The following is a 27,795-nucleotide window of genomic DNA, read 5'->3' as shown; positions in this document are numbered from 1 at the left end:
GTTTCCTCAGCTGTAAAGTGAGGATAATACTGTCCCACCTTGTAAGTAGTGAGAATTAAATTAGAATGAGACAAATGAAAATGCTTCCTGTAGGCCGGGCGCGGTGGCTCACGCCTGTAATCCCAGCACTTTGGGAGGCCGAGGTGGGCGGATCACAAGGTCAGGAGATCGAGACCACGGTGAAACCACGTCTCTACTAAAAATACAAAAAATTAGCCGGGCGCGGTGGCGGGCGCCTGTGGTCCCAGCTACTCAGGAGGCTGAGGCAGGAGAATGGCGTAAACCCAGGAGGCGGAGCTTGCAGTGAGCCGAGATCGCGCCACTGCACTCCAGCCTGGGCGACAGAGCGAGACTCCGTCTCGAAAAACAAAAAAAAAAAAAAAAAAAAAAAAAAAAAAAAGAAAATGCTTCCTGTAATGCTAGCATAAGGCCTTAATACAAGTTTTGTTTTTGTATTTGAAAAAGGCAATACTGGGGTGATCGCTGGGCTATGCCATATGGCTATACCAGTTACCACCCACCCTAACTGATATCCAGACAAGTGGATTTAAAAGTGCCAATCCTGGCCAGGTGCGGTGGCTCACACCTATAATCCCAGCACTTTGGGAGGCCAAGGTAGGTGGATCACCTGAGATCAGGAGTTCAAGACCAGACTGACAAATGTGGTGAAACCCCATCTCTATTAAAAATACAAAAGTTTGGGCCAGGCACAGTGGCTCATGCCTGTAATCCCAGTACTTTGGGAAGCTGAGGCGGGTGGATCATGAGGTCAGGGGTTCAAGACCAGCCTGACCAACATGGTGAAACCCCATCTCTACTAAAAATACAAAAATTAGCTGGGCGTGGTGGCGGGTGCCTGCAATCCCAGCTACTCAGGAGGCTGAGGCAGGAGAATTGCTTGAACCCGGGAGGCGGAGGTTGCAGTGAGCTGAGACTGCGCCATCGCACTCCAGCCTGGGGGACGGTGTGAGACTCCGTCTCAAAAAAACAAAACAAAAAACAAAAAACAAAAATTAGTCGGGCATGGTGGTGTGCGCCTGTAATCCCAGCTACTCAGAAGGCTGAGGGAGGAGAATTGCTTGAACTCAGGAGGCAGAGGTTGCAGTAAGCTGAGATCGCGCCATTGCACTCCAGCCTGGACAAGAGAGCGAGGCTCTGTCTCAAAACAAAAACAAAAACAAAAACAAAAACAGTGCCAATTCCAAAAGCAGCATGTGTGACATCTGTTGTGGGGAGGGACTATGGGCGTGGGCAGGAGGGGATGGTCATGCCAAGGGGACTTTTTAGTGAACTTTTTCAGGCAAAAAACCCCTACTACCACCACCAAAGGTGAGATGATCCATCGCAGAGGATAGAGGATATAGGCAGCTTTAAAAAAAATATTGATCTGGATCAGATGGGCTGATAAGGCCCAAACACTTACAAACCAAAGCTGCGGGTCTCTAAGGTCTTCAGAGAAGCTACAGGAAATACTACGATTTCATTAGCATCCACATAGGTATCATTTTCCACAACATTTTACAATTCTCTTGTTTCACAGGGAAGGTGTACTAATTATAATGAAGTATCAATAATGTATCTTAAATAAGTAACATGTTGCTGGAAAAAATTTAAGTTAAAATGCACTACATAATAGTGCAGAAACAAAGTGCAGGTGGCAATTTTAAGACATGAAAACAATGCTGAATTAGTAGTGTCTGGAGTGATCCATTTTGCCCATCTTTGGCCAGTCCTAGAGCAGCACTCACCACAAGCTGCATGACAAATGTGAACTAATGAGGCTAAAATACTGAAGACCAAATAGAACCACTCTACAGTCTATTTCACAATGAGATACTCCTCCCCCTGTTCTGGAAACAGTGATCTGCTGTAGTTCCTATCCTCCTGTGGCACCTATCTCCGCTGCAGTACCTATAACCAGATGTCCTCCATCATCCAGCCTCCAGGACAAGTGGTGCCCAGTGAGTCACAACCTGAGGAACAGCTGCTGGTTACCGATTTGTATTCCTGTACATACTCGACTTGGGTAGCCAGGATTTTCTCGTTTGTCTTGAATATATTTACTTCTAAAGACTGTGTTAGTCTTGTTGGGAGGTGAGCAGAGGAATGTTTACTTGCTAAAGAACATAATAACGAACACGGTTCTCACCCCTCATAAACAGAAAGCCCATTGTCTGTGCCGTGAGGACTACCTTGTCAGGAAGATTTTACTTCTTACCTCTACAAGAAAAAAGGCTCGTATTAAAATCAACCTGTGGTCACCACCCTTAGAAATGTTGTTTCAGATATTCCTATTCCTAGTCTTAGAGGCAGAAATGGAATATACAGTCTCCTCTGACCTTGGGGTCAGGAAGAAAAGGAAATCTATTCATAAAAGGAACTTAAATTCTGGCCTTGGCCTCTCAAACCTGCTTCAAGTGAAAGAAGATAGCTCAACTAACAGGAGCCTCAAGTTGAATGTCTTCTTTTTTTTGAGATGGAGTCTCCCTGTGTTGCCCAGACAGAGTGCAGTGGCATAATCTCGGCTCACTGCAACCCCCACCTCCTGGGCTCAAGCGACTCTCCGGTCTTAGCCTCCTGAGTAGCTGGGATTACAGGCGTGAGCCACCGCGCCCGGTCTGGTAGAACCTTCTTACCAAGAGGGTCTCTCCAGCACATCTTTCCGAGATGCTAAGTTGGTGGGGAAAACAGACTTTGCACTCATTTGGCCAACTGCCTGAGCAGGGTCTGGCAAAAAAGCCTTTAACCCCACCTTTGATTCCTTGCTCCTATGCTGGAAGACTAACACATCTATCTCTACTGAGCAAGGAGCTTGTCTGGGGTTAGGGCACTCTTATCAAAAGGCATCTTTGATGTTTTTGAGCTGGCGCACAGCCAGATCTACAGGGAGGCTAAACTTGAGGCTGCTGAGGCGACTGAGCAGGTTGAGGGCGCTCTCAAAGCCTGTGTGTGCCATGTAGCTCCAGGGCTGGTAGTGAGGCTCGATGAGTGACCCAGACTTGCAGATGAGGTTCACCCAGGACACCAGACGCTGCTCATTCAGTGCCATGCACACCAAGGCCTTCAATTCTGAGTCTGCACTGCGCTTAAAAGGGTCGTGCTCTGTCAGCACCATGTGGATCGCTGTCAGCAGGCTCTGTTTGGGGGTCACAACAGTGCCTCCCGTAACAGGAAGGGCAAAGGACTGGGAGAGCTTCCGGGCTGGGGATTCCACATAAGCACGGCCGTTCTTAGCATGGTAGTACTTTACAAAGAGCTCCCAGGGGTGCATGGCCTCAGGGGCCGAGGAGAAGGCTGGCAGCAAACAAGCAATAGGAGCCATAACAAGACTCATCCCTGGGGAGGAGGCATACAGTCCATGGGCCAGCAGGTCCCTTACAGCCACCGTCAGCTCCTTCCGCACAGCCATAGTCAGCTCATCCTTGCCTCCCAGAGAGAGGTCCTGGAGGTTGGCAGAGGTGATGACATGGTCGTGTGGCTGCTGCCTCAAGGCTAGCTGCTTCACTCTGTCCACTGACACCTCCAGCCTCTTTAGCAAGGGAGAGTAGTCTCGGTCAGCCTGGCCCCTCTGCCACAGGGTTGGAGGGATCTGGCCTGTGGCACAACCAAATTGGCTAACAGCAAAGATCTGGAGCACTGCCAGCGCTCGCCTCATCAGGTGCAGCCCTGTCTCCCGGACTTTCTTCACATCCTCCGCCTTTGCTGCTTAGAAAAGACAATGGTTCATTAGTGAGAGGCCATGACGGCACGGAGCTACACTCAACAAATCTCAGGCTGAGATCAGTCTGAGCCACATGCTGGGTCTCACATGAAGGCAAGAGCCACCCAGGATGTAGCTGGGCCTCCTTTTTTTGGTTAATAATAACTGTATTGAGATATAATTTACATACCATATGATTCACCCATTTAAGGTGTTTAATTCAGTGGTTTTTAGTATATTCAGAATTGTATAACTGTCACTGCAATCGATTTTAGAATATTTCATCCTCCCCAAAAGCAATTCCATACCATCAGCATTTCTCATTTCCCTCTTCTCCTCAGCATACCCAAGCCCTAGGCAACCACTCATCTACTTTCTGTCTCTAGAGATTTGCCAGTTCTGGAAATTACACTTACTTCTGCTGTCTCCTGGAGGCGGTCTGCTGCTGCCTGTTCTGCTGCAGCCATTTCCTGTCTTCCCACGGGCCTTGCACTCACAGTGTCCACTACCTGTCTGCAAGGGGCTTCCCACTTCATCTGGAATCAGAAATTATAGGAGAGACACTTATTTAGCTCTTTATGGCAGATCTTTATTTTATTTTATTTTTTTTTTTGAGACGGAGTCTCGCTCTGCCGCCCAGGCTGGAGTGCATGGCCAGATCTCAGCTCACTGCAAGCTCCGCCTCCCGGGTTCACGCCATTCTCCTGCCTCAGCCTCCCGAGTAGTTGGGACTACAGGCGCCCGCCACCGCGCCTGGCTAGTTTTTGTATTTTTTTTTAGTAGAGACGGGGTTTCACCGTGTTAGCCAGGATGGTCTCGATCTCCTGACCTCGTGATCCGCCCGTCTCGGCCTCCCAAAGTGCTGGGATTACAGGCTTGAGCCACCGCGCCCGGCCTATGGCAGATCTTTAAAGGAAAAATAATACTTAACGGTGCCTATTACAAACAAGAATTTCACAAAATCTTGTCCTATTTAATTGTGTAAAATGAGGACTGGCATACAGTAGTTGGCTCAATAAATATTTGCTAAGTGAATGAACCATGAATCATTTTATGGATGAGAAGAGTAAGACTAAAGAGGTTAGTAACATGCTCAACGACATAAAACCAATGAGTAGGAGAGTGGAGCTTTTAACTATCTGATTCTGAAACCCATGCTCTTTCTACGCTGCCAATGCTGTTTCCCCTACTAAGCCATCAAGCCTCTTAAACAGTACATCAAGAATTGGCACCTTTTGGCCGGGCGTGGTGGCTCATGCCTGTAGTCCCGGTACTTTGGGAGGCTGAGGTGGGCGGATCACTTGAGGTCGGGAGTACGAGACCAGCCTGGCCAACAGTCTCTACTCTCTTTAGTAGAGACTGAAACCCCGTCTCTACTAAGAATACAAAAATTAGCCAGGCGTGGTGGCGGGAGCCTGTAATCCAAGCTACTCGGGAGACTGAAGCGGGAGAATCGCTTGAATCTGGGAGGCGGAGGTTGCTGTGAGCCAAGATTGCGCCACTGCACTCCAGCCAGGGGAACAGAGCGAAACGTTGTCTCCAAAAAAAAAAAAAAAAACCCAGAATTGGCACCTTTTTACTAGTACTCAGAATATAATTATTATGACATCTAACCTTGGATGAAGTTGATGAACATCTCGAGGTCTCGGATCTGAGTTTTTAGTTGCTCAACCAACTGTTCTTTGACTCGGGCTGGGTTGACGATCTGAGCCACTGCTGCATCTACACGCTGACGAAGCTCTTCAGTGGACAGGGAACTGATGTCCTCATTCAGATTCATGTCCAGTTTCTTTATTAACTCATCTATGATCACCTATCAAGATCACAGGCAATGAGCACACCCTTTGGAAATTTTTAGGGAGAGGGTTAGGGAGGAGAATCTAAATATGTCTTCTGTCCTTAAATGGAAGTAAAAAAACAGACCTCTAAATTTGTGAAAGAAAATGACTTAACTACTGATTGATCAAGGTGAGGACACAGACTCTCTACTTTTAAAGTAAAAAGAACCCTTAGTTCTCTGATAAAAATGGATCCTCCCACTCACAGTAAATTTCTACCAGGCTAGTCAGATTTCACTCAGAAGAACAACAGTATGAAAAATCCAAAGTGGCTGATGATCCAACAAGCCTTATACTTAGTTGCTCTAAAGGCTTCATTCAAGGAGAATATACACTGATTTTTAAGAGACAGGGTCTTGCTCAGTCACCCACGCTAGGGTCCAGTAATGTGATCATAGCTCATTGTAACCTCAAACTCCTGCGCTCAAGCAATCCTTCTGCCTTGGTCTCCCCCATAGGTGGGACTATAGACACACGCTACCACCTGGTTAATCTTTCAATTTTTCGTAGAGACGGGGTCTTGTTATGTTGCCCAGGCTGGCCTCAAATTTCTGGCCTCAAGAGATCCTCCCACCTCAGCCTCCCAAAGTGCTGGGATTATAGGCATGAGCCACCACACCCAGCCGATTTTTCTTACTTTTATTCATTTATTTATTTTGAGATGGAGTCTCGCTCTGTCACCCAGGCTACAGTGCAGTGGTGCAATCTCGGCTCACTGCCAGCTCCACATCCCGGGTTCACGCCATTCTCCTGCCTCAGCCTCCCGAGTAGCTGGGACTATAGGCGCCCGCCACTACTCCCAGCTAATTTTTTGTATTTTAAGTAGAGACGGGGATTCACCATGTTGGCCAGGATGGTCTTGATGTCCTGACCTTGTGATATGCCCGCCTCGGCCTCCCAAAGTGCTGGGATTACAGGTGTAAGCTACTGTGCCTGGCCAATTTTTCTTAATTTCTAATCCTTCTTATCCCTTCTTGCTCTACTGTAGGCAACTAAAGAAAAATCTCTATAAAATATCAAGGTGCAAAATACCCTAGTGACATTATTAGGAACAATTTAAAATTCTGATAATAGGTTGGGTGCAGTGGCTCACATCTGTAATCCCAGCACTTTGGGAGGCCAAAGCGGGTGGATCATTTGAGGTCAGGAGCTCAAGACCATCCTGGCCAACATGGTGAAATCCCATCTCTACTAAAAATACAAAAGTTAGCCGGAAAGGGTGGCAGGCGCCTATAATCTCAGCTACTCGGGAGGCTGAGGCAGGAGAATCGTTTGAACCCTGGAGGCGGAGGTTGCAGTAAGCCAAGATCATGCCACTATACTACATCCTAGGTGACAAACTGAGACTTTGTCTCAAAAAAAAAAAAAAAATCTGACAACATAAACTCCGGACCAGCCAGAAAAACAGCCACAGCATAGGGGTAGAGAAACATGCAGGGGAGGTTGTAACTGTATCTCCACCAGCAGATTTACCTGTCTACCCAGGTCTTACATAAATAAATACAGTATTAAAACCAGTCTGGATTCCTGGCATGTTTATCAAAAGGTGGTCAGTAGTAGGAGAAAGCTAGATTACGGCCAGGCACGGTGGCTCATGCCTGTAATCCCAGCACTTTGGGAGGCCAAGGCGGGCGGATCACCTGAGGTTGGGAGTTCGAGACCATCCTGACCAACATGGAGAAATCCCGTCTCTACTAAAATTACAAAATTAGCCCAGCATGGTGGCGCATGCCTATAATCCCAGCTACTTGGGAGGCTGAGGCAGGAGAATTGCTTGAACCTGGGAGGCGGAGGTTGTGGTGAGCTGAGATGGCGCCATTGCAATCCAGCCTGGGCAACAAGAGCGAAACTCCATCTCAAAAACAAAAACAAAAACAAAAAAACCACAAAACAAAAAAGCTAGATTACATTGTATAATGGGCCCAAGTAGAATTTTTTAAGTGATCAAATGAAATTATTGTCATATTCTTATTTCTTTTTTTGAGACAGAGTCTTGCTCTGTCGCCCGGGCTGGAATGCAGTGGCCGGATCTCAGCTCACTGCAAGCTCCGCCTCCCGGGTTTACACCATTCTCCTGCCTCAGCCTCCGGAGTAGCTGGGACTACAGGCGCCCACCACCTCGCCCGGCTAGTTTTTTGTATTTTTAGTAGAGATGGGGTTTCACCGTGTTAGCCAGGATGGTCTCGATCTCCTGACCTCGTGATCCACCCGTCTCGGCCTCCCACAGTGCTGGGATTACAGGCTTGAGCCACCGCGCCCGGCCATATTCTTACTTCTATTATTAATTACAACCACCAAAAAGAAAGAGCTCAATTATTACATTACAAAACTTTGGAACCTGTGTTTTCCATGTATGAGCAAAGAATGGTTCCTTATAGTAGTAAAATTTCCCTTTGATTTGGGCCAGCAGAGGGATTCTCAGTAAGGCCAAAAGAGAACTGAGCTGAGAGATGATGCCCTGTGAATGCCGGAAGGGACAAGTTAACCTTGGGCAGTGGTGGAGGTGCCTCTGGGGTCTGCTCACCCGCTGTCTTTCCAACACCACAGACTGTGGCAGCGAGTCGTAACTGCCCTCTTGATAGGCAAACGTTTCCAGGTCATCTAGCTGGGTCTTGAGCTGCAGTATCAGTTCTTTCTGCTTCTCCCTTTGGGTTTCCAGACGCTCTTGTTTTTCCTGCTCACTCTAAGGCAAGAAAACAATTGGGTCTATTATGCAGGAAAAGGAAAACTCAGGGCACATTAACAATCTGCTCGAGCCAGTCATAACCAATAAAATATAAGATGTTTCCAATAACCCAAATGAAATACACAATTCATATGATAGATTCAAAAGTAAGAATAATTATTTCATCCTAGGCAATTTGTTAAATGGGTGTTTTCTTTAAGAAACTATCTGTCCCTCATTGGAAACAGGATGTGAATACAATGAGGCTTTTTGTTAAGACTGCCTTTTTTCCCTCCAAAGGTCTAGTTAGGGTAGAGACAACCTATCTCAGCTAAGATACCCTTCTAGGAATTAAGACATGCCATGCTCCACAGCCAGTTACCATAACACAACTCCTGATTACTCTGTGCAGCCAAATTTTGCAAAAGAATCTGGGGTAAGGGTGTGGAGAGAGGCTTTAAAACTCATAACCAGCTTTCCTAAGGTTCACCAAAGTCCCTTTGATGTACGATAGACCACTTCTGCAAAATCAAAAGAATCAAATGCACCAGGAGTGGTGTCTCACGCCTGTAATCGCAGCACTTTGGGAGGCCAAGGCAAAAGGATCACTTGAGCCCAGGAGTTCAAGACCACCCTGGGCAACATAGTGAGACTTCATCTCCACAAAAAAAATTTTAAAAATTAGCTGGGCATGGTGGTGCATGCCAATAGTCCCAGCTACTTAAGTGACTGAGGTGGGAGGATTGTTTAAGCCCAAGAGGTCAAGGCTTTGCAAGACCCTGTCTCGAAGAAAAAAAAAATTAGCCAGGCGTGGTGGCATGGTGGTCCCAGTCACACAAGAGGCTGGGACAAGATGATCGCTTGAGTCTAGGAGGTTGAGGCTGCAGTGAGCTTTGTTTTCACCACTACACTCCAGCCTGGGCAATAGGGTGAGACTCTGTCTCAAAAAAACAAAAACAAAAACAAAAGAGTAAAAGGCAAGTGCCTAAGGCAATGAAAGGCCGGCGCGGTGGCTCAAGCCTGTAATCCCAGCACTTTGGGAGGCCAAGACGGGCGGATCACGAGGTCAGGAGTTCGAGACCATCCTGGCTAACACGGTGAAACCCCGTCTCTACTAAAAAATACGAAAAACTAGCCGGGCGAGGTGGCGGGCGCCTGTAGTCCCGGCTACTCGGGAGGCTGAGGCAGGAGAATGGCGTAAAAACCCGGGAGGCGGAGCTTGCAGTGAGCTGAGATCCGGCCACTGCACTCCAGCCTGGGCGACACAGCGAGACTCCGTCTCAAAAAAAAAAAAAAAAAAAAAAAAAAAATCCAAAAGCCACATAATGGGGATGGGAAGGTAACAATGTTGTTTAAAAAAAGTATCTGTAAGTTTCGCTGACTAGTGACTCCTTATTTTAACTGTTGGCCACCAGTAGTTTCTGTATTTCAATTAATAAAAATGCTTCAGGCCGGGCGCGGTGGCTCAAGCCTGTCATCCCAGCACTTTGGGAGGCCGAGACGGGCAGATCACAAGGTCAGGAGATCGAGACCATCCTGGCTAACCCGGTGAAACCCCGTCTCTACTAAAAAATACAAAAAACTAGCCGGTCGAGGTGGTGGGCGCCTGTAGTCCCAGCTACTCCGGAGGCTGAGGCAGGAGAATGGCGTGAACCCGGGAGGCGGAGCTTGCAGTGAGCTGAAATCCGGCCACTGCACTCCAGCCTGGGTGACAGAGCGAGACTCCGTCTCAAAAAAAAAAAAAAAAAAAATGCTTCAGGGTAGTAAAGTCTTGTCAACTTATTCTCAAACACTGATTCTTCCTTGTCTTTCTTGAGTCTCAAAAACAAAAAGCAAAACTAGCAAATCATTTATAGGGGTAAGGCTGAGTCTTAAATTAGAAGTCTACAGGGTATTACATTTAACCTTAAAATGGTACTTACCAAGCCCTCAAGAAGTAAGTAATGAGAGAGAAGAAATGAAAAAAAAAAAAAAAGAAAAAGAAAACACCAAATTAACTTTTTAAGTATTTAAAATGCAATCCTCTTGCTTTAGCTTCGCTCAACATGAAAGCAAGCCTTTTCTCAGGACAGTCTCTGTGATCCTTTCAGAGTACAGTTGCATATTGTTAGAACCCTGTCCCCCTTCCCCATTTGGTGAAGGCCTAGTTCTCCTTTAAGAGGTTTCCCGATTTCCCCAGGCGTAACTAAACGTTTCCTCTAGAGTTTGTACACACTTCTAGTCTAGCTCATATCATATTATTTGTTTAGGATTCCGTCTCTTCTAGTCTATGAACTCCTCAAGGACAAAAGTTTTGACTTTGAACCACAAATGCCAGGCACAGTGTCTGGCACAAGATAAGCTTTCAACATGCATTTGTTGTATGTCACCGAATTGAATTAAGGAAAGTATGGCCGAACGCAGTGGCTCATGCCTGTAATCCCAGCACTTTGGGAGGCCAAAGCAGGCAGATCACCTGAGGTCAGGAGTTCGAGACCAGCCTGGCCAACATGGTGAAATCCCGTCTCTACAAAAACTAGCCCAGTGTGGTGGCACGTGCCTGTAATCCCAGCTATTTGGGAGGCTGAGGCAGGAGAATGGCTTGAACCTGGGGGGCGGAGGTTGGAAGGAGCCGAGACCATGCCATTGCACTTCAGCCTGGGTGTCACAGCAAGACTCTGCGTCCAAAAAAAAAAAAAAAAGTTAAAGAAAAGAATGACAAATTCCAAATAACGACCTCTGAGTGGAGAAAGTTGTCTAACCAGCCCAAGGAGAAAGAACTAGGGAAAAGTCTTTGTTTTTGTTCTCACTGTTTCCCAACTTTATGATGTCAGGGAAGAAAGAAATCAGCCATAAATTCTAATTACATTTTCTTTTTTTTTTTTTTTTTTTTTTTTTGAGACGGAGTCTCGCTCTGCCGCCCAGGCTGGAGTGCAGTGGCCGGATCTCAGCTCACTGCACGCTCCGCCTCCCGGGTTCACGCCATTCTCCTGCCTCAGCCTCCCGAGTAGTTGGGACTACAGGCGCCCGCCACCGCGCCCGGCTAGTTTTTTGTATTTTTTTAGTAGAGACGGGGTTTCACCGTGTTAGTCAGGATGGTCTCGATCTCCTGACCTCGTGATCCGCCCGTCTCGGCCTCCCAAAGTGCTGGGATTACAGGCTTGAGCCACCGCGCCCGGCTTCTAATTACATTTTCATGACCAAGTCTGTTGAACTCTGTCACTTGCCATGGTAGCTACAGTATGCTATTTGCTGGAGTGTGGGCAAACAAGAGAGAACAATGAGCTCTGGTGCAAGGCAGGAAATAACATACATCATTTCCAGTATGAAGTAAGATAAGAGAAAATATTGGTTTAAAATATCTGGGGTCAAGGTGGGTGGATCACTTGAGGTCAGGAGTTCGAGACCAGCCTGGCCAACATGGCAAAACCCTGTCTCTACACAAAATACAAAATTTTGCTAGGGATAGTGGCACATGCCTGCAGTCCCAGCTACTAGGGAGGCTGAGGCAGGAGAATAGCTTGAACCTACAAGGTAGAGGTTGTAGTGAACTGAGATGTGCTGCTGTACTCCAGCCTGGGTGACAGAGTCAGACTCTGTCTTAAAAAAAAAAAAAAAATTGGGGGGCCAGGTGTAGTGGCCAGCCTGGGCAACATAGGGAGATCCCCATCTCTACAAAAAAAAATTTTTTTTTTAATTAGCCAGTCATGGTAGTGTGCGCCTGTGGTCCCAGCTATTTGGGAGGCTGAGCTGGGAGGATGGATTGAGCCCAGGAGGTGGAGGATGCAGTGAGCTGTGATCATGCTGCTGCATACCAGCCTGGGCAAAAGAGTGGAAAATAAAAATCTAGGGCCAGGCGCAGCAGCTCATGCCTGTAATCCCAGCACTTCGGGAGGCCAAGTCAGACAGATTATGAGGTCAGGAGTTCGAGGCCAGGAGTTCGAGACCAGCCTGGCCAACATGGCAAAACCCTGTCTCTACTAAAAATACAAAAATTAACCAGGCGTGGTGATGGGTGCCTGTAGTCCCAGCTACTTGGGAGGCTGAGGCAGGAGAATCACTTGAACCCAGGAGGTGGAGGTTGCAGTGAGCCAAGATGGTGCCACTGCACTCCAGCCTGGGTGACAGAGTAAGACTCTGTCTCAAGGAAAAAAAAAATTTGGCTGGGTACAGTGGCTCATGCCTGTAATCCAGCACTTTGGGTGGCCAAGGTGGGTGGCTTGCTTGAGCCCAGGAGTTCAAGACCAGCCTGGGCAATATGGCAAAACCCCATCTCTACAAAAAAGTATAAAAAACTAGCGGAGCATGGTGGTGCTCACCTGTGGTCCCAGTTACTCGAGAGGCTGAGGTGGGATGATCTATTGAGCCTGGGAGTCAAGGCTGCAGTGAGCCCTGATCATGCCAGTGCACTCTAGCCTGGGCAACAGAGTGAGACCCTGTCTCAAAAAAAAAAAAAAAAAAAAGAGAGAAAAAAAGGTAAGTGGTAAGAAGTAAATCATTCAGTTCAATGATATCTCCTACTCTGGTCCTACCTGTTCACCTGTCAATGTAAACATACAAGATTACAACTTGTAGGTGAATTAAACACTACTTTTTTTTTTTTTTAAGGTGGTACAATGTTTGTTTTTCTTTTTGAGACACAGTCTTGCTCTGTCACTTAGGCTGGAGCATAGTGGTATGATCATAGCTCACAGCAGCCTCCAACTCCTGGGCTCAAGTGATCCTCCTCCAGCCTTTGCCTCCCCAAGTGTTGGGATTACAGTCATGAGCCACTGCACACGGTCTACCTTTTATTTTTTATTTTATTTTATTTTTTTTTGAGACAAGAGTTTCACTCTTGTTGCCCAGGCTGGAGTGCGATGGCGCAATCTTGGCTCATGGCAACCTCCGCCTCACAGGTTCAAGCCATTCTCCTGCCTCTGCCTCCCCAGTAGCTGGGATTACAGAAATGCACCATCACATCTGGCTAATCTTTTTTTTTTTTTTTTTGTATTTTTAGTAGAGACGGAGTTTCATCATGTTGGTCAGGCTGGTCTCGAACTCCTGACCTAAGGTGATCTGCCCGCCTCAGCCTCCCAAAGTGCTGGGATTACAGGCGTGAGCCACCACACCCAGCTAGTTTTTAATTTTTATGAGTATATAATATGTGTATATATTTATGGGGTACATGAGATATTGCTACAGGCATGCAATGTGTCATAATCACATCATGGAAAATGGGGGTGGCCTACTGTTCCTGAAGGTGAAAATGAACAGAGTTTCTTATCACGTAGAACCTTTGGTGCTGTCCACTCCTTTCTAGCCCTTAAATCTGGCAGTTTGAGGTGGGTGCTTCTTGCGTAAGGAACTGTAGGTACCTGGTCTCCGACACACATACTCACCAACCAAGAAGGGTGGAACAGTAAACACAGGATTGCACTGGAAACAGTTCAGATTAAAATAAACAGATCATTATCTGCTCGATAAATCTGCTTGGCTAAAACCAATGTAAGTAGGAAGAAAGCCACAAGTAGATTGTAGTTTGAAGAATAAAAAGGTGAAAAGGGACGGGGCATGGTGGCACACGTCTATAATCCCAGCACTTTGGTAGGCCAAGGAAGGCAGATCGTTTGAGCTCAGGAGTTCAAGACCAGCCTGGGCAACGTGGTGAAACCCTGTCTTAACAAAAAATAAAATTAACTGGGTGTGGTGGCACACACCTGTAGTACCAGATACTGGGCGGGCTGAGGCAGAAGGATTGCTTGAGCCCAGGCGGCAGAGGTTGCAGTAAGCCGAAATTGCGCCACTGCACTCTGGCCTAGGTGACAGAGTGAGATCCTGTCTCAAAAATAAACAAACAAATAAATAAAGTGAAAAGGCAGTGTACTTCAATACTTCCAATAAAGTCAGCACTTTGTGCACTTCCAGAGATGCAAAGCTTGTAAGGAAACGTTTACCTGGTGTCTTTTTTTTTTTTTTTTTTTTGAGACGGAGTCTCGCTCTGTCGCCCAGGCTGGAGTGCAGTGGCCGGATCTCAGCTCACTGCAAGCTCCGCCTCCCGGGTTTACGCCATTCTCCTGCCTCAGTCTCCCAAGTAGCTGGGACTACAGGCGCTCGCCAACTCACCTGGCTAGTTTTTTGTATTTTTTAGTAGAGACAGGGTTTCACCGTGTTAGCCAGGATGGTCTCGATCTCCTGACCTCGTGATCCACCCGTCTCAGCCTCCCAAAGTGCTGGGATTACAGGCTTGAGCCACCGCGCCCGGCCTACCTGGTGTCTTATACATAGTTTCACTACTTCTGGGGTAGGCACACTGAATCGATCTTGTCAGTTACCAGAGAACCTCATTCAGAATACCTAATGATTCAGCAGGATGGAGGAAGAGTTTAAACATTTCAACATTATAGCCTGCACGGTAACGCACGCCTGTAGTCCTGAGACTGAGGTGGGAGGATGGCTTGAGACCAGGAGTTCGAGACCAGCCTGGGCAACATACCAAGACTCCCCCCATGTCTTAAAAATTCCAACATAAGGAAATTTATATAATCAAGAGTTGTGTTTATTTCAGTTACTAAGAGACCCTGCTGTTAACCCAAACTCCCACCCAGAGAAGTGTAAAGACTGCCTAGATTTCAGGAAAGCAGGGACAGGGAGTTAAACCTAAATTTCCATGGATTCCAACTCACTGTCCTTTCCTTTGCCAATTTTCCCAATCCCCAGAGTCGGGGTCCTCTAGCAGTATAAGTGTTCAAGACTTAGATATGTGAGGTAAAGGTGAGTGGGCGCAGCACTGCTCTTGGCTGCTCTGCTACCCTCTCAACGACTCACTTCGCTCACCGCTCCTCTACCTCTCACGTCATCACGCACCGGCATCTCTCCACATCTTTCGTGCACACCGCTCACCCTCAGTTTCCCAGGCCTCTGTCCTCTTGCCCTTCAGCCGGCCCCGCACTCCAGTCTCCTGGTCTCCGACACACGTACTCACCAACCGAGTCGGGGAGGCTTCTCCCCTCATGCACCATAATCCGGGTCTGGATTGCCACCCACACGACGCCCCTATTCCCATATCCCTCGCGGCCCGGCTCCGACCACTCACCTGGTCCTCGCCCCGCAACCGTGGCCGGTCTCCTGGCAGCCCATCGCCCTCATCGCTGGCGGGGTCGCCAGGCCCTTCGTAACCTAGGACGTGAGGGCAGCCGCGGAAGGCGAAGTCTTCGAGCTCACGCAGAAGGCGCTGCTGCTCCGCCGGCGCCCCGCGCACCACCTGTCGCAGGCGGAACTGCACCTGCGCGAAGTGTGAGGACAGCGCCAGCAGTGCCGAGTCCAGCCGCCGCCGCTCTGCCCTCAGCCGCCGCAGCGTCCGGCCCGGCGAATCCGGCGGGGAGCCCGGGACCGCGCCAGGCTCCTCGGCCGCCGTCTCTTCGAAAAACGCAGTTGCTCCAGGCCCGGCCTCCGCCACCGCCCCCACCGGGGCCCAGCGCACCGCCTCGCACGGTGGCAGCGGCTCCTCTTCCTCCTCCTCTTCGTTTTTCGCTTTTGGCCCAACAGCCGCCACCACCGTTACCGGCTCTGCAGCCGCTTCGACAGCCGCCATCTTCCCGGAAACCCCGCAGCACGTCAGCCGCGCCCCCCCGCTGCTATGGCAACGGCGTGTTGGCCTGAACCCCAGAGGAGTGGTGGGCGGAGCCTGAAGTTCCGAAGTCCCCGAGGGTGCCCTTTCCCAGGGGATTTAATTCAGGACAATAATGTTTTATTGAGCACCTATTGTGAATCAGACACTGAGCACACAGCTTTGGAGAAACAGGTGAATGATACCGGGGAAAAGTCATTCCCTGCGTGTAGCGTCTAGGGCAGCCTTTGCCCTGGTTCCAGCAGATGGATTGTCTATTCCTAGTCTGTGCGTTTCTGAAGACCCCAGGGTGAAGGGCTGCAAGGATTAAGCTCTCCCAGAGTATCTCCAGAGTGCAGATCCCTTGGCTGCCAGGTCATGTTCTCTGTTCCTCTCAACTGTTTTCCCGACCATATAAGGGAAGGCAGCTGCTGGGGGCGTCCCCAGGATCTAAAGATAGCGGCCCCTGCCTGGAACTCTAAATGCCACCCTGGAGCGGGAACCGCAATGGCACGGTGAGTGTTTCCGGCTCCGGTGCTCCCCCTGGCCCTTTTCCCTGGAGATTCCCTGCTCCAGGTCTTCTGGGCGCTCCAGGTTCTGTGAGGCCCCATGGAAGCCCCAGACCCCTGGTCTCTGTAACTGTGGGGTGAAGGAAGGTGTGACCTGAATGTTCTCCCTGACCTCCTACTTTCCTAGTCTGGCACGTTCTATTCTTCCCAGGTTCACACTCACCACACCCACCCACTCCTGTCATTCCCTTCCCTTTCACCCCTTCTGTCTCATTTAGCTCCACTTTGAAAAAACTGTGGCATCAAACATCCCTGGGTAGTCTCCTGCTTCCATCTTTCGCAAATGCCCTCAGTCTTCCCTCTCCCACCCCTATGAAGCCCCAACTCAACTTCTCTTTAGGCAGCACGCCCGGACCCTGTGGTATGACAGGCCCAAGTATGTGTTCATGGAGTTTTGTGTTGAGGACAGCACCGATGTCCACGTGCTTATTGAGGATCACCGCATTGTGTTCAGGTAGTGGCCCTCCCCTCTGAGGGCCTGGCTTCCCGGGAACCTCCCTCTTCTCCTAATGTCCCCACACAGAGTATTCAGCATCTCCTCAGCTTCATTGTCTCCTCAGCTGCAAGAATGACGATGGAGTGGAGTTATACAATGAGATTGAGTTCTATGCCAAAGTGAACTCCAAGGTAAGGGTGAGATGGGACAGTAAGGTCTGGATGGAAACCGGGCTGCCCAGGGAAACTGGAGATTAATTCTAAACCCCAGACCCTAAGAATGAGGCTCTCTATCTGGCAGGACTCCCAGGATAAGCGCTCTTCCCGCTCTATTACTTGCTTTGTGAGGAAATGGAAGGAAAAGGTGGCCTGGCCCCGGCTTACCAAGGAGGATATCAAGGTAGGTGTATGGAAAGTGGCCTGCTCCTTCTCTCCATGCACCCAGGTTAGAGCTGGGATCGTCCTTGCCTCCTTTCCAGCCAACATTCAATCACTCACCAAGTCCTGCCTAATCTTTTTTTTCCCAACTGTATTAGTCTCTCTCATTTATTTTTATTTTATTTTTTTATTTTTGAGACAGAGTTTCACTCTTGTTGCCCAGGCTAGAGTGCAATGGCATGATCTCGGCTCACTACACTTCCACCTCCCAGGTTCAAGAGATTCTCCTGCCTCAGTCTCCCGAGTAGTTGTGATTACAGGCATGCGCCACCACACCCGGCTAATTTTCTATTTTTAGTAGAGACGGGGTTTCAACATGTTGGCCAGGCTGGTCTCAAACTCCTGACCAGTTGATCCGCCTGCCTCGGCCTCCCAAAGTGCTGGGATTACAGCCATGAGCCATGGCACCCGGCCTCGGCCAATTCTTGTTTTTTTATATTCCAGTCCCAGAAGTAGTTTCCACTGTAGAAATTAATTGATCAGCCGGGCGTGGTGGCTCAAGCCTGTAATCCCAGCACTTTGGGAGGCCGAGACAGGCGGATCATGAGGTCAGGAGATCGAGACCATCCTGGCGAACATGGTGAAACCCCGTCTCTACTAAAAAATACAAAAAAACTAGCCGGGCGAGGTGGCGGGCGCCTGTAGTCCCAGCTACTCCGGAGGCTGAGGCAGGAGAATGGTGTAAACCCGGGAGGCGGAGCTTGCAGTGAGCTGAGATCCGGCCACTGCACTCCAGCCTGGGCGACAGAGCCAGACTCCATCTCAAAAAAAAAAAAAAAAAAAAAAAAAAAAAGAAATTAATTGATCAGTGTTATTCTTTCTTTCTTTCTTTTTTTTTTTTTTTGAGATGGAGTTTTTCTCTTGTTGCCCAGGCTGGAATGCAATGGCACCATCTCAGCTCACTGCAACCTGCACTTCCCGGATTCAAGCAATTCTCCTTCCTCAACCTCCTGAGTAGCTGGGATTACAGGCGTGCGCCACCACATCCAGCTAATTTTTCGTATTTTTTTGAGGCAGAGTCTCCCTCTGTCACCCAGGCTAGAGTGCAGTGGCATGAACTCGGCTCACTGCAACCTCTGTCTCCTGGGTTCAAGTGATTCTCCTGCCTCAGCCTCCTGAGTAGCTAGGATTACAGGTGCCCGCCACCATGCCCAGCTAATTTTTGTAGTTTTAGTAGAGACAGGGTTTTGTCATGTTGGCCAGGCTGGTCTTGAACTCCTGACGTCAGGTGATCCGCCCGCCTCAGCCTCCCAAAGTGCTGGGATTACAAGCCTGAGCCACCGTGCCTGGCCATTTTTGTATTTTTAGTAGAGATGAGGTTTCGCCATGTTGACTAGGCTGGTCTGAAACTTCAGACCTCAGGTGATCCGCCTGCCTCAGCCTCCCATGGTGCTGGGATTACAGGCATGAGCCACCATACCTGCCCCTGATTAATCTTATTATTGCTATTAGTGGCTTATAACCAGGCTTTACTGACTCCTAAATATTAATGAATTCACTACTTAATTTCTTCCTAGTTCAAGCCTCATCCAACATACAGTGAGAAGTTTGTCGGGTATTTTCAGTCTCATTTTCAGTCCATCCTCTGCATTGCCCCCAGCATGGTCTGTCTAAAACACACATTTGACCCTGACACTCTCCCACTTAAGGCCCTCCAATGTATCCTCTTTAAAGGTTGAAAACTGACTGCCTGATAGCTGGATCTGGCTCTCAGATTTGTTTTAATCTTTTTTTTTTTTTTTTTTTTTTGAGATGGAGTCTCGCTCTGTCGCTCAGGCTGGAGTGCAGTGGCGTGATCTCGGCTCACTGCAAACTCTGCCTCCCAGGTTCACGCCATTCTCCTGCCTCAGCCTCCTGAGTAGCTGGGACTACGGGTGCCTGCCACCATGCCCAGCTAATTTTTTTGTATTTTTAGTAGAGATGGGTTTCACCGTGTTAGCCAGGATGATCTTGATCTCCTGACCTCGTGATCCACCCACCTCGGCCTCCCAAAGTGGTGGGATTACAGGCATGAGCCACCCTGCCTAGCCTGTTTTAATCTTTACATTGTCAAAAATTATTTTAAGGCTAGGTGTGGTAGCTTACACCTGTAATCCCAGCACTTTGGGAGGCGGAGGCAGGTGGATTGCTAGAGGTCAGGAGTTCGAGACCAGCCCAGACAACACAGTGAAACCCCATCTCTACTAAAAATACAAAAAATTAGCTGGGCATAGTGGTACACACCTGTAGTCCTAGCTATTCAGGAGGCTGAGGTAGGAGAATCACTTGAACCTGGGAAGTGGAGGTTGCAGTGAGCTGAGATCATGCCACTGCACTCCAGCCAGGGTGACAGAGCGAGACTTCATCTCAAAAAAAAAAAACTGGCCAGGCGTGGTGGCTCATGCCTATAATTCCAGCACTTTGGGAGGCCGAGGCGGATAGATCACGAGGTCAGGAGTTCAAGAGCAGCCTGGCCAACGTGGTGAAACCCCATCTCTACTAAAAATACAAAAATTAGCCGGGCATGATGGCGCGTGCCTGTAATCCCAGCTACTTGGGAGGCTGAGGCAGGAGAATCGCTTGAACCCAGGAGGCGGAGGTTGCAGTGAGCTGAGACTGCACTACTGCACTCCAGCCTGGCAACAGAGCAAGACTCCATCTCAAAAAAAAAAAAAAGAAAATATTTTGACTCATTACTGACGTTAAAAATTTTTTATTAGTTGCTAACATTTAAAAATGTGCATCTTGTAAAAATCCAGACTATAAGCTTCTGTTGAAAAATGGGAGACTGGGAGAGGTGGCTCACAATCCCAGCACTTTGGGAGGCTGAGGTGAGTGGATTGCTTTAGGTCAGGAGTTCAAGACCAGCCTGGCCAACATGGCGAAACCCCATCTTTACTAAAAATACAAAAAATTAGCCGGACGTGGTGGTGCAAGCCTGTAGTCCCAGCTACTCGAGAGGCTGAGGCGGGATAATTGCTTGAACCCAGGAGGCATAGGTTGCAGTGAACTGAGATCTCACCACCGCACTCCAGCCTGGGCAATAGAGTGAGACTCCGTTTCAAAAAAAAGGAAAAAAAAAAGGCGGGGGCCAGGTTCGGTGTCTCACGCCTGTAATCCCAGCACTTTGGAAGACCAAGGCGGGCAGATCACGAGGTCAGGAATTTGACACCAGCCTGGCCAACGTGGTGAAATCCCGTCTCTACTAAAAATACAAAAGTTAGCCAAGCATGGTAGCGCGTGCCTGTAATCCCAGCTACTCTGGAGGCTAATGCAGGAGAATTACTGGAACCCGGAAGGTGGAGGTTGCAGTGAATCGAGATCATGCCACTGCACTCCAACCTGGGGTTTCACCGTGTTGGCCAGGATAGTCTCAAACTCCTGATGTCAAGTGATCCACCTGCCTCGGCCTCCCAAAATGCTGGGATTACAGGTGTTAGTCACTGCACCTGACCAATAAATATCTTTTGAATGAAGAAGTGAATAACTTCTTCCCTGTATAAATGTGGAAACTTTGGAAAATGGACCTTGAAGGGTTGTCTCTGACTCCATGGAATGTAGCTTGTCTTTTTTCTTTTTTTTCATGACAGAGTTTTACTCTTGTTGCCCAGGCTGGAGTGCAGTGGTACGATCTCAGCTCACTGCAGCTTCCACCTGCTAGGTTCAAGTGATTCTCCTGCCTCAGCCTCCCAAGTAGCTGGCATTACAGGCATGTGCCACCATGCCCAACTAATTTTGTATTTTTAGTAGAGATGGGGTTTTACCATGTTGGCCAGGCTGGTCTTGAACTCCTGACCTCAGGTGATCCACCCACCCTGGCCCTGCAAAGTGCTGGGATTACAGGTGTGAACCACTGCGCCCGGCTGCAGCATGTCTGTCTTGTTGGTTGACTCCTATGTTGCTTTATGATACAATTATCTTTCTAGATGTATTGTCTCTTGAGTCAATTGGCTCCTGGAGGGTAGGAGTTCTTCTCCTTCTTTTTTTTTTTTTTTTTTAAAGACGGAGTCTTGCTCTGTCACCCAGACTGGAGTGCTATGGCGCGATCTCAGCTCACTACAACCTCCACCTCCCGGGTTCCAGCAATTCTCCTGCCTCAGCCTCCCGAGTAGCTGGGATTACAGGCACCCACTACCACACCCGGCTAATTTTTGCATTTTTAATAGGGAGATGGGGTTTCACCATGTTGGCCAGGCTGGTCTTGAACTCTTGACCTCATGATCCACCTGTCTCGGCCTCTCAGAGTGCTGGGATTACAGGCGTGAGCCACCATGCCCAGCCTTCTTCTTCTTTTTTTTTTTTGAGATGGAGTCTTGCTCTGTCACCCAGGCTGGAGTGCGGTGGCACGATCTTGGCTCACTGCAACCTCTGCTTCCCGGGTTCAAGTGATTCTCCTGCCTCAGCCTCCCAAGTAGCTGGGACTACAGACGCCCATCACTACGCCCGGCTAATTTTTGTACTTTTAGTAGAGACGGGGTTTCACTATATTGGCCAGGCTGGTATCGAACTCCTGACCTTGTGATCCTCCTGCCTTGGCCTTCCAAAGTGCTGAGATTATAGGCATGAGCCACCATGCCTGGCTGGAGGGTAGGACTTCTGAGATTTTCAGACCCTATCATGCCTAGCTTTGTGTGTAGATTAGCAGGTTCATGGTAAATCTTTGTGAATGATGATGATGACATGGGAACCTGAAGGGGGCTGGTCAAAGGGGTGCAGTTGGGAAGACTATGGACCTACCAACCCTCTTTTCCCCAAGTGTGCTCCCATGCATATGCTCACACTCTCCCACACACTCCTGCTCCTGCCCTCCGGGCCTGTGACTCTTGGCGCTTCTTCTTGCAGCCAGTGTGGCTGTCTGTGGACTTTGATAACTGGAGAGACTGGGAAGGGGATGAAGAGGTGGAGCTGGCTCAGGTGGAACATTATGCAGAGGTAAGAGAGAGTACCTGCTGTGTTCTGCTCACTTGATCATTCTTTGTGTTTCTCTGCACACACGTCTCTGGAGGATTGTCACTGGGGCCATGCAGAGATATGCAAGCTCTCTAGGCAGGTTACGCATTGATGCTGATGTTCTTTACCTATTTTGTACAATGTTTATTTAATAGGGATGAGAGGAAAGAATATTATTGAAATTATATACACATTGATTCACTTATTCAGTGTGGAGCCTGTATTCTGAAGAAGTTTGACAAAAGCTTTTTCCACTTTTCTGTAATTCTTGTTCTCCTATTTTCTCTCTCTGTGTGTGTGTGTGTGTGTGTGTGTGTGTGTGTGTGTGTGTGTGTGGTTTTCTGTCGCCCAGGCTGGAGTGCAATGGCACGATCTCAGCTCATTGCAACCTCTGCCTCTGGGTTCAAGCAATTTTGCCTCAGCCTCCTGAGTAGCTGGGATTACAGGTGCCCACCACCATGTCTGGCTAATTTTTGTGTTTTTTAAGTAGAGACCGAGTTTCACCGTGTTGGCCAGGCTGGTCTCGAACTCCTGACCTCAGGTGATCCACCTGCCTCAACCTCCCAAGTGATGGGATTACAGGCGAGAGCCACTGTGCCTGTCCTGTGTGTGTGGTTTTCTTTTCGAGACGGAGTCTTGCTCTGTCTCCCACGCAGGAGTGCAGTAGCTCTCTGCAACCTCCACTTCCCAGGTTCAAGCGATTCTTGTGCCTCGGCCACCTGAGTGGCTGGGATTACAGGCATGCGCCACCACCCCTGGCTAATTTTTTTTGTATTTTTGGTAGAGATGGGGTTTCGTCATGTTGGCCAGCCTGGTCTGGAACTCCTAGCCTCAGCCTCCTCTGTCTCAGCCTCCCAAAGTACTGAGATTACAAATGTGAGCCACCAAACCTGGCCTGTGCGCGCGCGCGCGCGCGTGCGTGTGTGTGTGTGTGTGTGTGTGTGTGTGTTCTTGAGCCAGACAACTTCGTGCGAAGTTAAAACTAGCAGTATAAAAATTCACATCATAAATCATTGGCTCCCAATAAATCACACACTGTATCGTTATATTATTTGGTTTCAGTTATAAAAACACTAGCCGATTCCAATCTTGTAAGGAGGATGGATTTGTAAGGAGGATGCTGTGTGTGTGTCTTTGTGTTTAAATTTTTTTAAGAAGGGGATCAATTTACTTTTCTCAAATTCATTCCAGTGATGTTTTAAAGATGGGAGCAGTTGCCTGACCGGTCTGGCTGCAGCCATTCTTCTATGGCCCATCAGTGTGCAGATTGTTCTTCCCTCACTCCCTCCTCCCTTATGGTTATTTTTTCTTCCCACTAGCTTTTGCAGAAGGTCAGCACCAAGAGACCTCCACCTGCCATGGATGATTTGGACGTAAGTAAAGCCTTCCCCTCAACCCTTCAGTTTCTTTGTAGCCTTTAAAATTAACCCACCAGAGAGCTCCTATCCCAGTTCCTAGCACACAGTAGTTCTCAGTGCCTGTTAACCAAATTTGAATTTGACTCAAGAGGGCTAATATTCTTTTTGGGGGGGCGTGGGGGAGGAGTTTCGCTCTGTTGCCCAGGCTGAAGTGCAGTGGCCTGATCTCAGCTCACTGCAACCTCTGCCTCTTGGGTTCAAGCGATTCTCCTGCCTCAGACTCCTGAGTAGCTGGGAATATAGGCGCCCGCCACCACGCCTGGCTAATTTTTGTATTTTTAGTAGAGACAGGGTTTTGCCATGTTGGCCAGACTGGTCTTGAACTCCTGACCTCAGGTGATCCACCCTCCTTGGCCTCCCAAAGTGCTGGTGTGAGCCACCGTGCCTGGCCCAAGAAGGCTAATATTCTTCTCCAGACTTTAGAAAACCCTAGCAAGACCCTCCTGCTTTCCATCTCCCCCGCTGTTTCTCCATCCTAGAGAAGACCTGGCCCTGCCGAGCATCTTTACAGCTGTAAGGAGCAATAGCATTAATTAAAATTCTGAAACTAGGGTGGGTGTGGTGGCTCACGCCTGTAATCCCAGCACTTTGGGAGGCCAAGGCAGGTGGATTGATTGTGCTCAGCAGTTTGAGACCAGCCTAGGCAATCGGGCAAAACCCTGTCTCTACCAAAAATACAAAAATTAGCCAGGCATGGTAGCGTATAACCCCAGCTACTCAAGAGGCTGAGGTGGGAGGATCACTTGAGACTGTGGGGTAGAGGTTGCAGTGAGCTGAGATCACACCACTGCACTGCAGCCTGGGTGATGAAGCAAGACCCTGTCTCAAAAAAAAAAAAAAAAAAAAAAAAAAAAAAAAAAAAAAATTCTGGAAACTATTGATGTAAGACAAAGTAGCATTGGTTTACTTAATATCCAAAGTAAGTTAAAACCTTCATATTAGCCTCCTAGGTTGGGTGGTTTAGGAAATCACAAAAAGAAACTTGGAGAGCAGGAGGGAGGGAGCAGTTTATTTGTTAACACAAATGTTCCTGCTTTGCAGGGTCTACAGGTGCTTTGTCTTTTTTTTTTTTTTTTCCTCTAGGATGATTCTGACAGTGTGGACGCAACAAGTAATTAACTTTCTACTACAGCAAAGCTGGGAAGGGAAGGCGGCTGTGGCTATTTTCCAGTTGTTCTGGAAAGCTAGCGCCTAGGCCTTTGTCAGCGCTTTGGCTGTGCACCAAGTTCCTCTGACACCTCTGAACTTTCCTAGAAGCTCTTTATTAAGGGTCGTCCTTCAAGCTTGTCTTCCTTCTAGGCACTTGACTATGGCCTCACATCAGATGCAGGGTCAGGGAGGGGTAGACTGGTAGGGCTTCGGATTTCTTACTGATTGGTTTATAATCTCTGTGTTTAGGCCACTTGATTATTTGAGTATGTGTGTGTATGTGGCAAAACAAAAGCCGAAGAAGAATGGAGATTATAGAAATCTCTATTATGTGCGCATATGGGGAAAGCAAAAAGCCAAAGAAGAAACAGATTATAATAAATCTCTAGGAACTGTTCTCTGTCTGTTTCCTTATTGTACTTACTCCTCCTGGTGGCAAGCCTCTTCTCCCTCTAGTAACCAAGCTAGGGTGGTTCCTCTTGCCCAAATTTGTGCTCTGATTTCTTACAGCTAATTCTGTCATCTCTAGAACCAGCCACTTCAGCTTCCTGCACACTCTAGAAATCTCTTTATACTTTTTTTTTTTCCCCCAAGATGGAGTCTTGCTCTGTTGCCCAGGCTGGAGTGCAGCGGCATGATCTCAGCTCACTGCAACCTCTGCCTTCCGGATTCAAGCAATTCTCCTGCCTCAGCCTCCCAAGTAGCTGGGACTACAGACGTGCACCACCAGACTCAGCTAATTTTTGTATTTTTCACCCGAGATGGGGTTTCACCATGTTGGCCAGGCTGGTCTTGAACTGCTAACCTCAAGTGATCCACCCACCTCAGCCTCCCAAAGTGCTAGGATTACATGTGTGAGCCACCACACCCGGCCCTCTTTATACTTTTAAAACTGATTGTTACTCTAGTTAATGTCTATGTTTATTTGTCCATTCAACAGCTATTCCATTTGTCCATAAATATTTTTTGAGTGCCTAATATGTACAACTGACTATAACTTAAACAAAATAAATGCATTGCCTACAGACTTTGCTCTTGAACTCATGGTAAACTATTAGGATTTACTTTAAAAGTAAACTTTATTTATTTATGTTTGAGATAAAGTCTTGCTTTCTTGCCCAGGCTGGAATACAGTGGTACATTCATTATTCACTGGAGCCTTGACATCCTGGGCTCAAGTAATCCTCCTGCCTCAGCCTCCTGGGTAGCTAGGACTACACCGCACCTGACTAAGTTAAAAAATATTTTTGTAGGCTGGGCACAGTGGCTCACGCTTGTAATCCCAGCACTTTGGGAGGCTGAGGTGGGTGGATCACCTGAGGTTGGGAGTTTGAGACCAGCCTGACCAACATGGAGAAACCCTGTCTCTACTAAAAATACAAAATTAGCCAGGCATGGTGGCTCATGCCTGTAATCCCAGCTGCTCCAGAGGCTGAGGCAGGAGAATGGCTTGAACCCGGGAGGCGGAGGTTGCTGTGAGCCGAGATCACGCCATTGCACTCCAGCCAGGGCAACAAGAGCGAAACTCCATCTCAAAAAAAAACCCCATATATATATTATATGTTTTATATATATAATATATGTTATATTATATATGTGTTATATATTATATAATATATATAACATAATATATAAAAACATGTTATATATTATATATAATATACAAAAAACATGTTATATATGATATATGTATATTTTTTGTAAAGATATAATCTTGCTATGTTGGCCAGGCTGCTCTCGAACTCCTGGCCTTAAGCCTCCTGCCTCAGTCTCCCAAAATGCTGGGATTATAGGCCTGAGCTACTATCCCTGACCCCATACTGCATTACAAATACTATAATACCTATAATTTATTTTATACTACATAGTTCTAAGGTATAACTATATAATATACAAAACAATATATAACATGGAACATAAACATATATAGTATGTATTATTTATATGCAGTATATTATTAAAACTTAATCATAATTAGCAAATGTGATGTGTGTGTCTGTGTGTGTACACAACTGGAATCATACCATCCGTATCTTGCACTGTGCCCTTTTTCATTTAATATATATGGGAGATCTTTACAACTCAGAACATATAGATCTAACTCATTTTTTTTTCATGGCTACATGGTATTCCATTGAATGTATTTTTCATAATTTCACAGGTTCCTTATTGAGGGACATGTAGGTTGTTAGTCTTTTACCATTTTAGGTCGTTAGTCTTTTACCATTTTCTTTCTTTTTCTTTTTTTTTTGAGACAAAGTCTCACTCTTGTCCCCCGCAGGCTGGAGTGCGATGGCGCGATCTTGGCTCACTGCAACCTCCGCATCCCGGGTTCAAACGATTCTCCTGTCTTGGTCCCCCTAGTAGCTGAGATTACAGGCGCCTGCCACCACGCCCGGCTAATTTTTGTATTTTTAGTAGAGACGGGGTTTTACCATGTTGGCCAGGCTGGTCTAGAACTCCTGATCCACCTGCCTTGGCCTCCCAAAGTGCTGGGATCACAGGCATGAGCCACCACGACCAACTTGAGGAACGGTCTTTTACCGTATTCAAACAATGTTGCCATCAACATTTAAAAATGTGGATCTTCAGGTATTTTTGCTAGCATATCTGTAGGGTACATTTCTAGAAGTAGAATTGCTAAGTCAAAGAGTAGATAAAATACATTTAAACATTTTGATAGCTGTTACCAAGTTGCTCTTTGATGAAATTGTACCAATTCTCACCCCTTGAACATTGAGTGTTCCATTCTCTAAAAGGTTTCAGATATTTGACAAGATACAAATTAGTACCTGGTTTAATTTGCTTTTTTTTTTTTTTTTTTGAGATGTAGTCTCCCTCTGTCAGCCAAGCTGGAGTGCAGTATGGTGATCTCAGCCAACAGCAACCTCTGCCTCCCAGGTTCAAGCGATTCTCCAGCTTCAGCCTCCTAAGTAGCTGGGATTACAGGCGCCCGCCACCACACTGAGCTAATTTTTGTATTTTTAGTAGATACAGGGTTTTGCCAAGTTGGCCAGGCTGCTATCGAACTTCTGGCCTCATCTGATCCAGGCACCTTGGCCTCCCAAACTGCCGGGATTACAGATG

The 27,795-nt window shown here is 47.7% G+C and overlaps 2 protein-coding genes across 3 annotated transcripts; one reads left to right on the top strand and one right to left on the bottom strand.

The window, feature by feature from the left end:
• Nucleotides 1-1,478: 1,478 nt before the first annotated feature.
• On the bottom strand, nt 1,479-15,768 carry RUNDC1 (RUN domain containing 1). 2 transcript variants are annotated; one of them, XM_005584318.5, is made up of 5 exons: nt 15,258-15,768; nt 8,063-8,221; nt 5,315-5,513; nt 4,117-4,236; nt 1,479-3,705 (listed from the first exon to the last, which is right to left on the bottom strand). In XM_005584318.5, the coding sequence occupies exons 1-5, from the start codon at nt 15,753-15,755 to the stop codon at nt 2,837-2,839; spliced, it is 1,845 nt and encodes a 614-aa protein (XP_005584375.2). In that variant the 5' UTR covers nt 15,756-15,768; the 3' UTR covers nt 1,479-2,836. The 2 variants fall into 2 exon arrangements, with proteins under 2 accessions (XP_005584375.2, XP_005584377.2); XM_005584320.5 differs by having other exon boundaries at nt 1,479-3,702.
• Nucleotides 15,769-15,828: 60 nt separating this feature from the next.
• PTGES3L (prostaglandin E synthase 3 like) lies at nt 15,829-25,105 on the top strand. Its single transcript, XM_005584322.4, has 7 exons — nt 15,829-16,285; nt 16,680-16,793; nt 16,900-16,966; nt 17,076-17,174; nt 22,034-22,123; nt 23,461-23,514; nt 24,643-25,105. The coding sequence occupies exons 1-7, from the start codon at nt 16,149-16,151 to the stop codon at nt 24,676-24,678; spliced, it is 597 nt and encodes a 198-aa protein (XP_005584379.3). The 5' UTR covers nt 15,829-16,148; the 3' UTR covers nt 24,679-25,105.
• Nucleotides 25,106-27,795: the final 2,690 nt, after the last annotated feature.

The sequence above is a fragment of the Macaca fascicularis genome, chromosome 16, assembly GCF_037993035.2.
Source record: "Macaca fascicularis isolate 582-1 chromosome 16, T2T-MFA8v1.1".
NCBI lineage: Eukaryota > Metazoa > Chordata > Mammalia > Primates > Cercopithecidae > Macaca > Macaca fascicularis.
The sequence above is the reverse complement of the archived record's forward strand: the minus strand, read 5'-3'. Positions and strand labels throughout refer to the sequence as shown.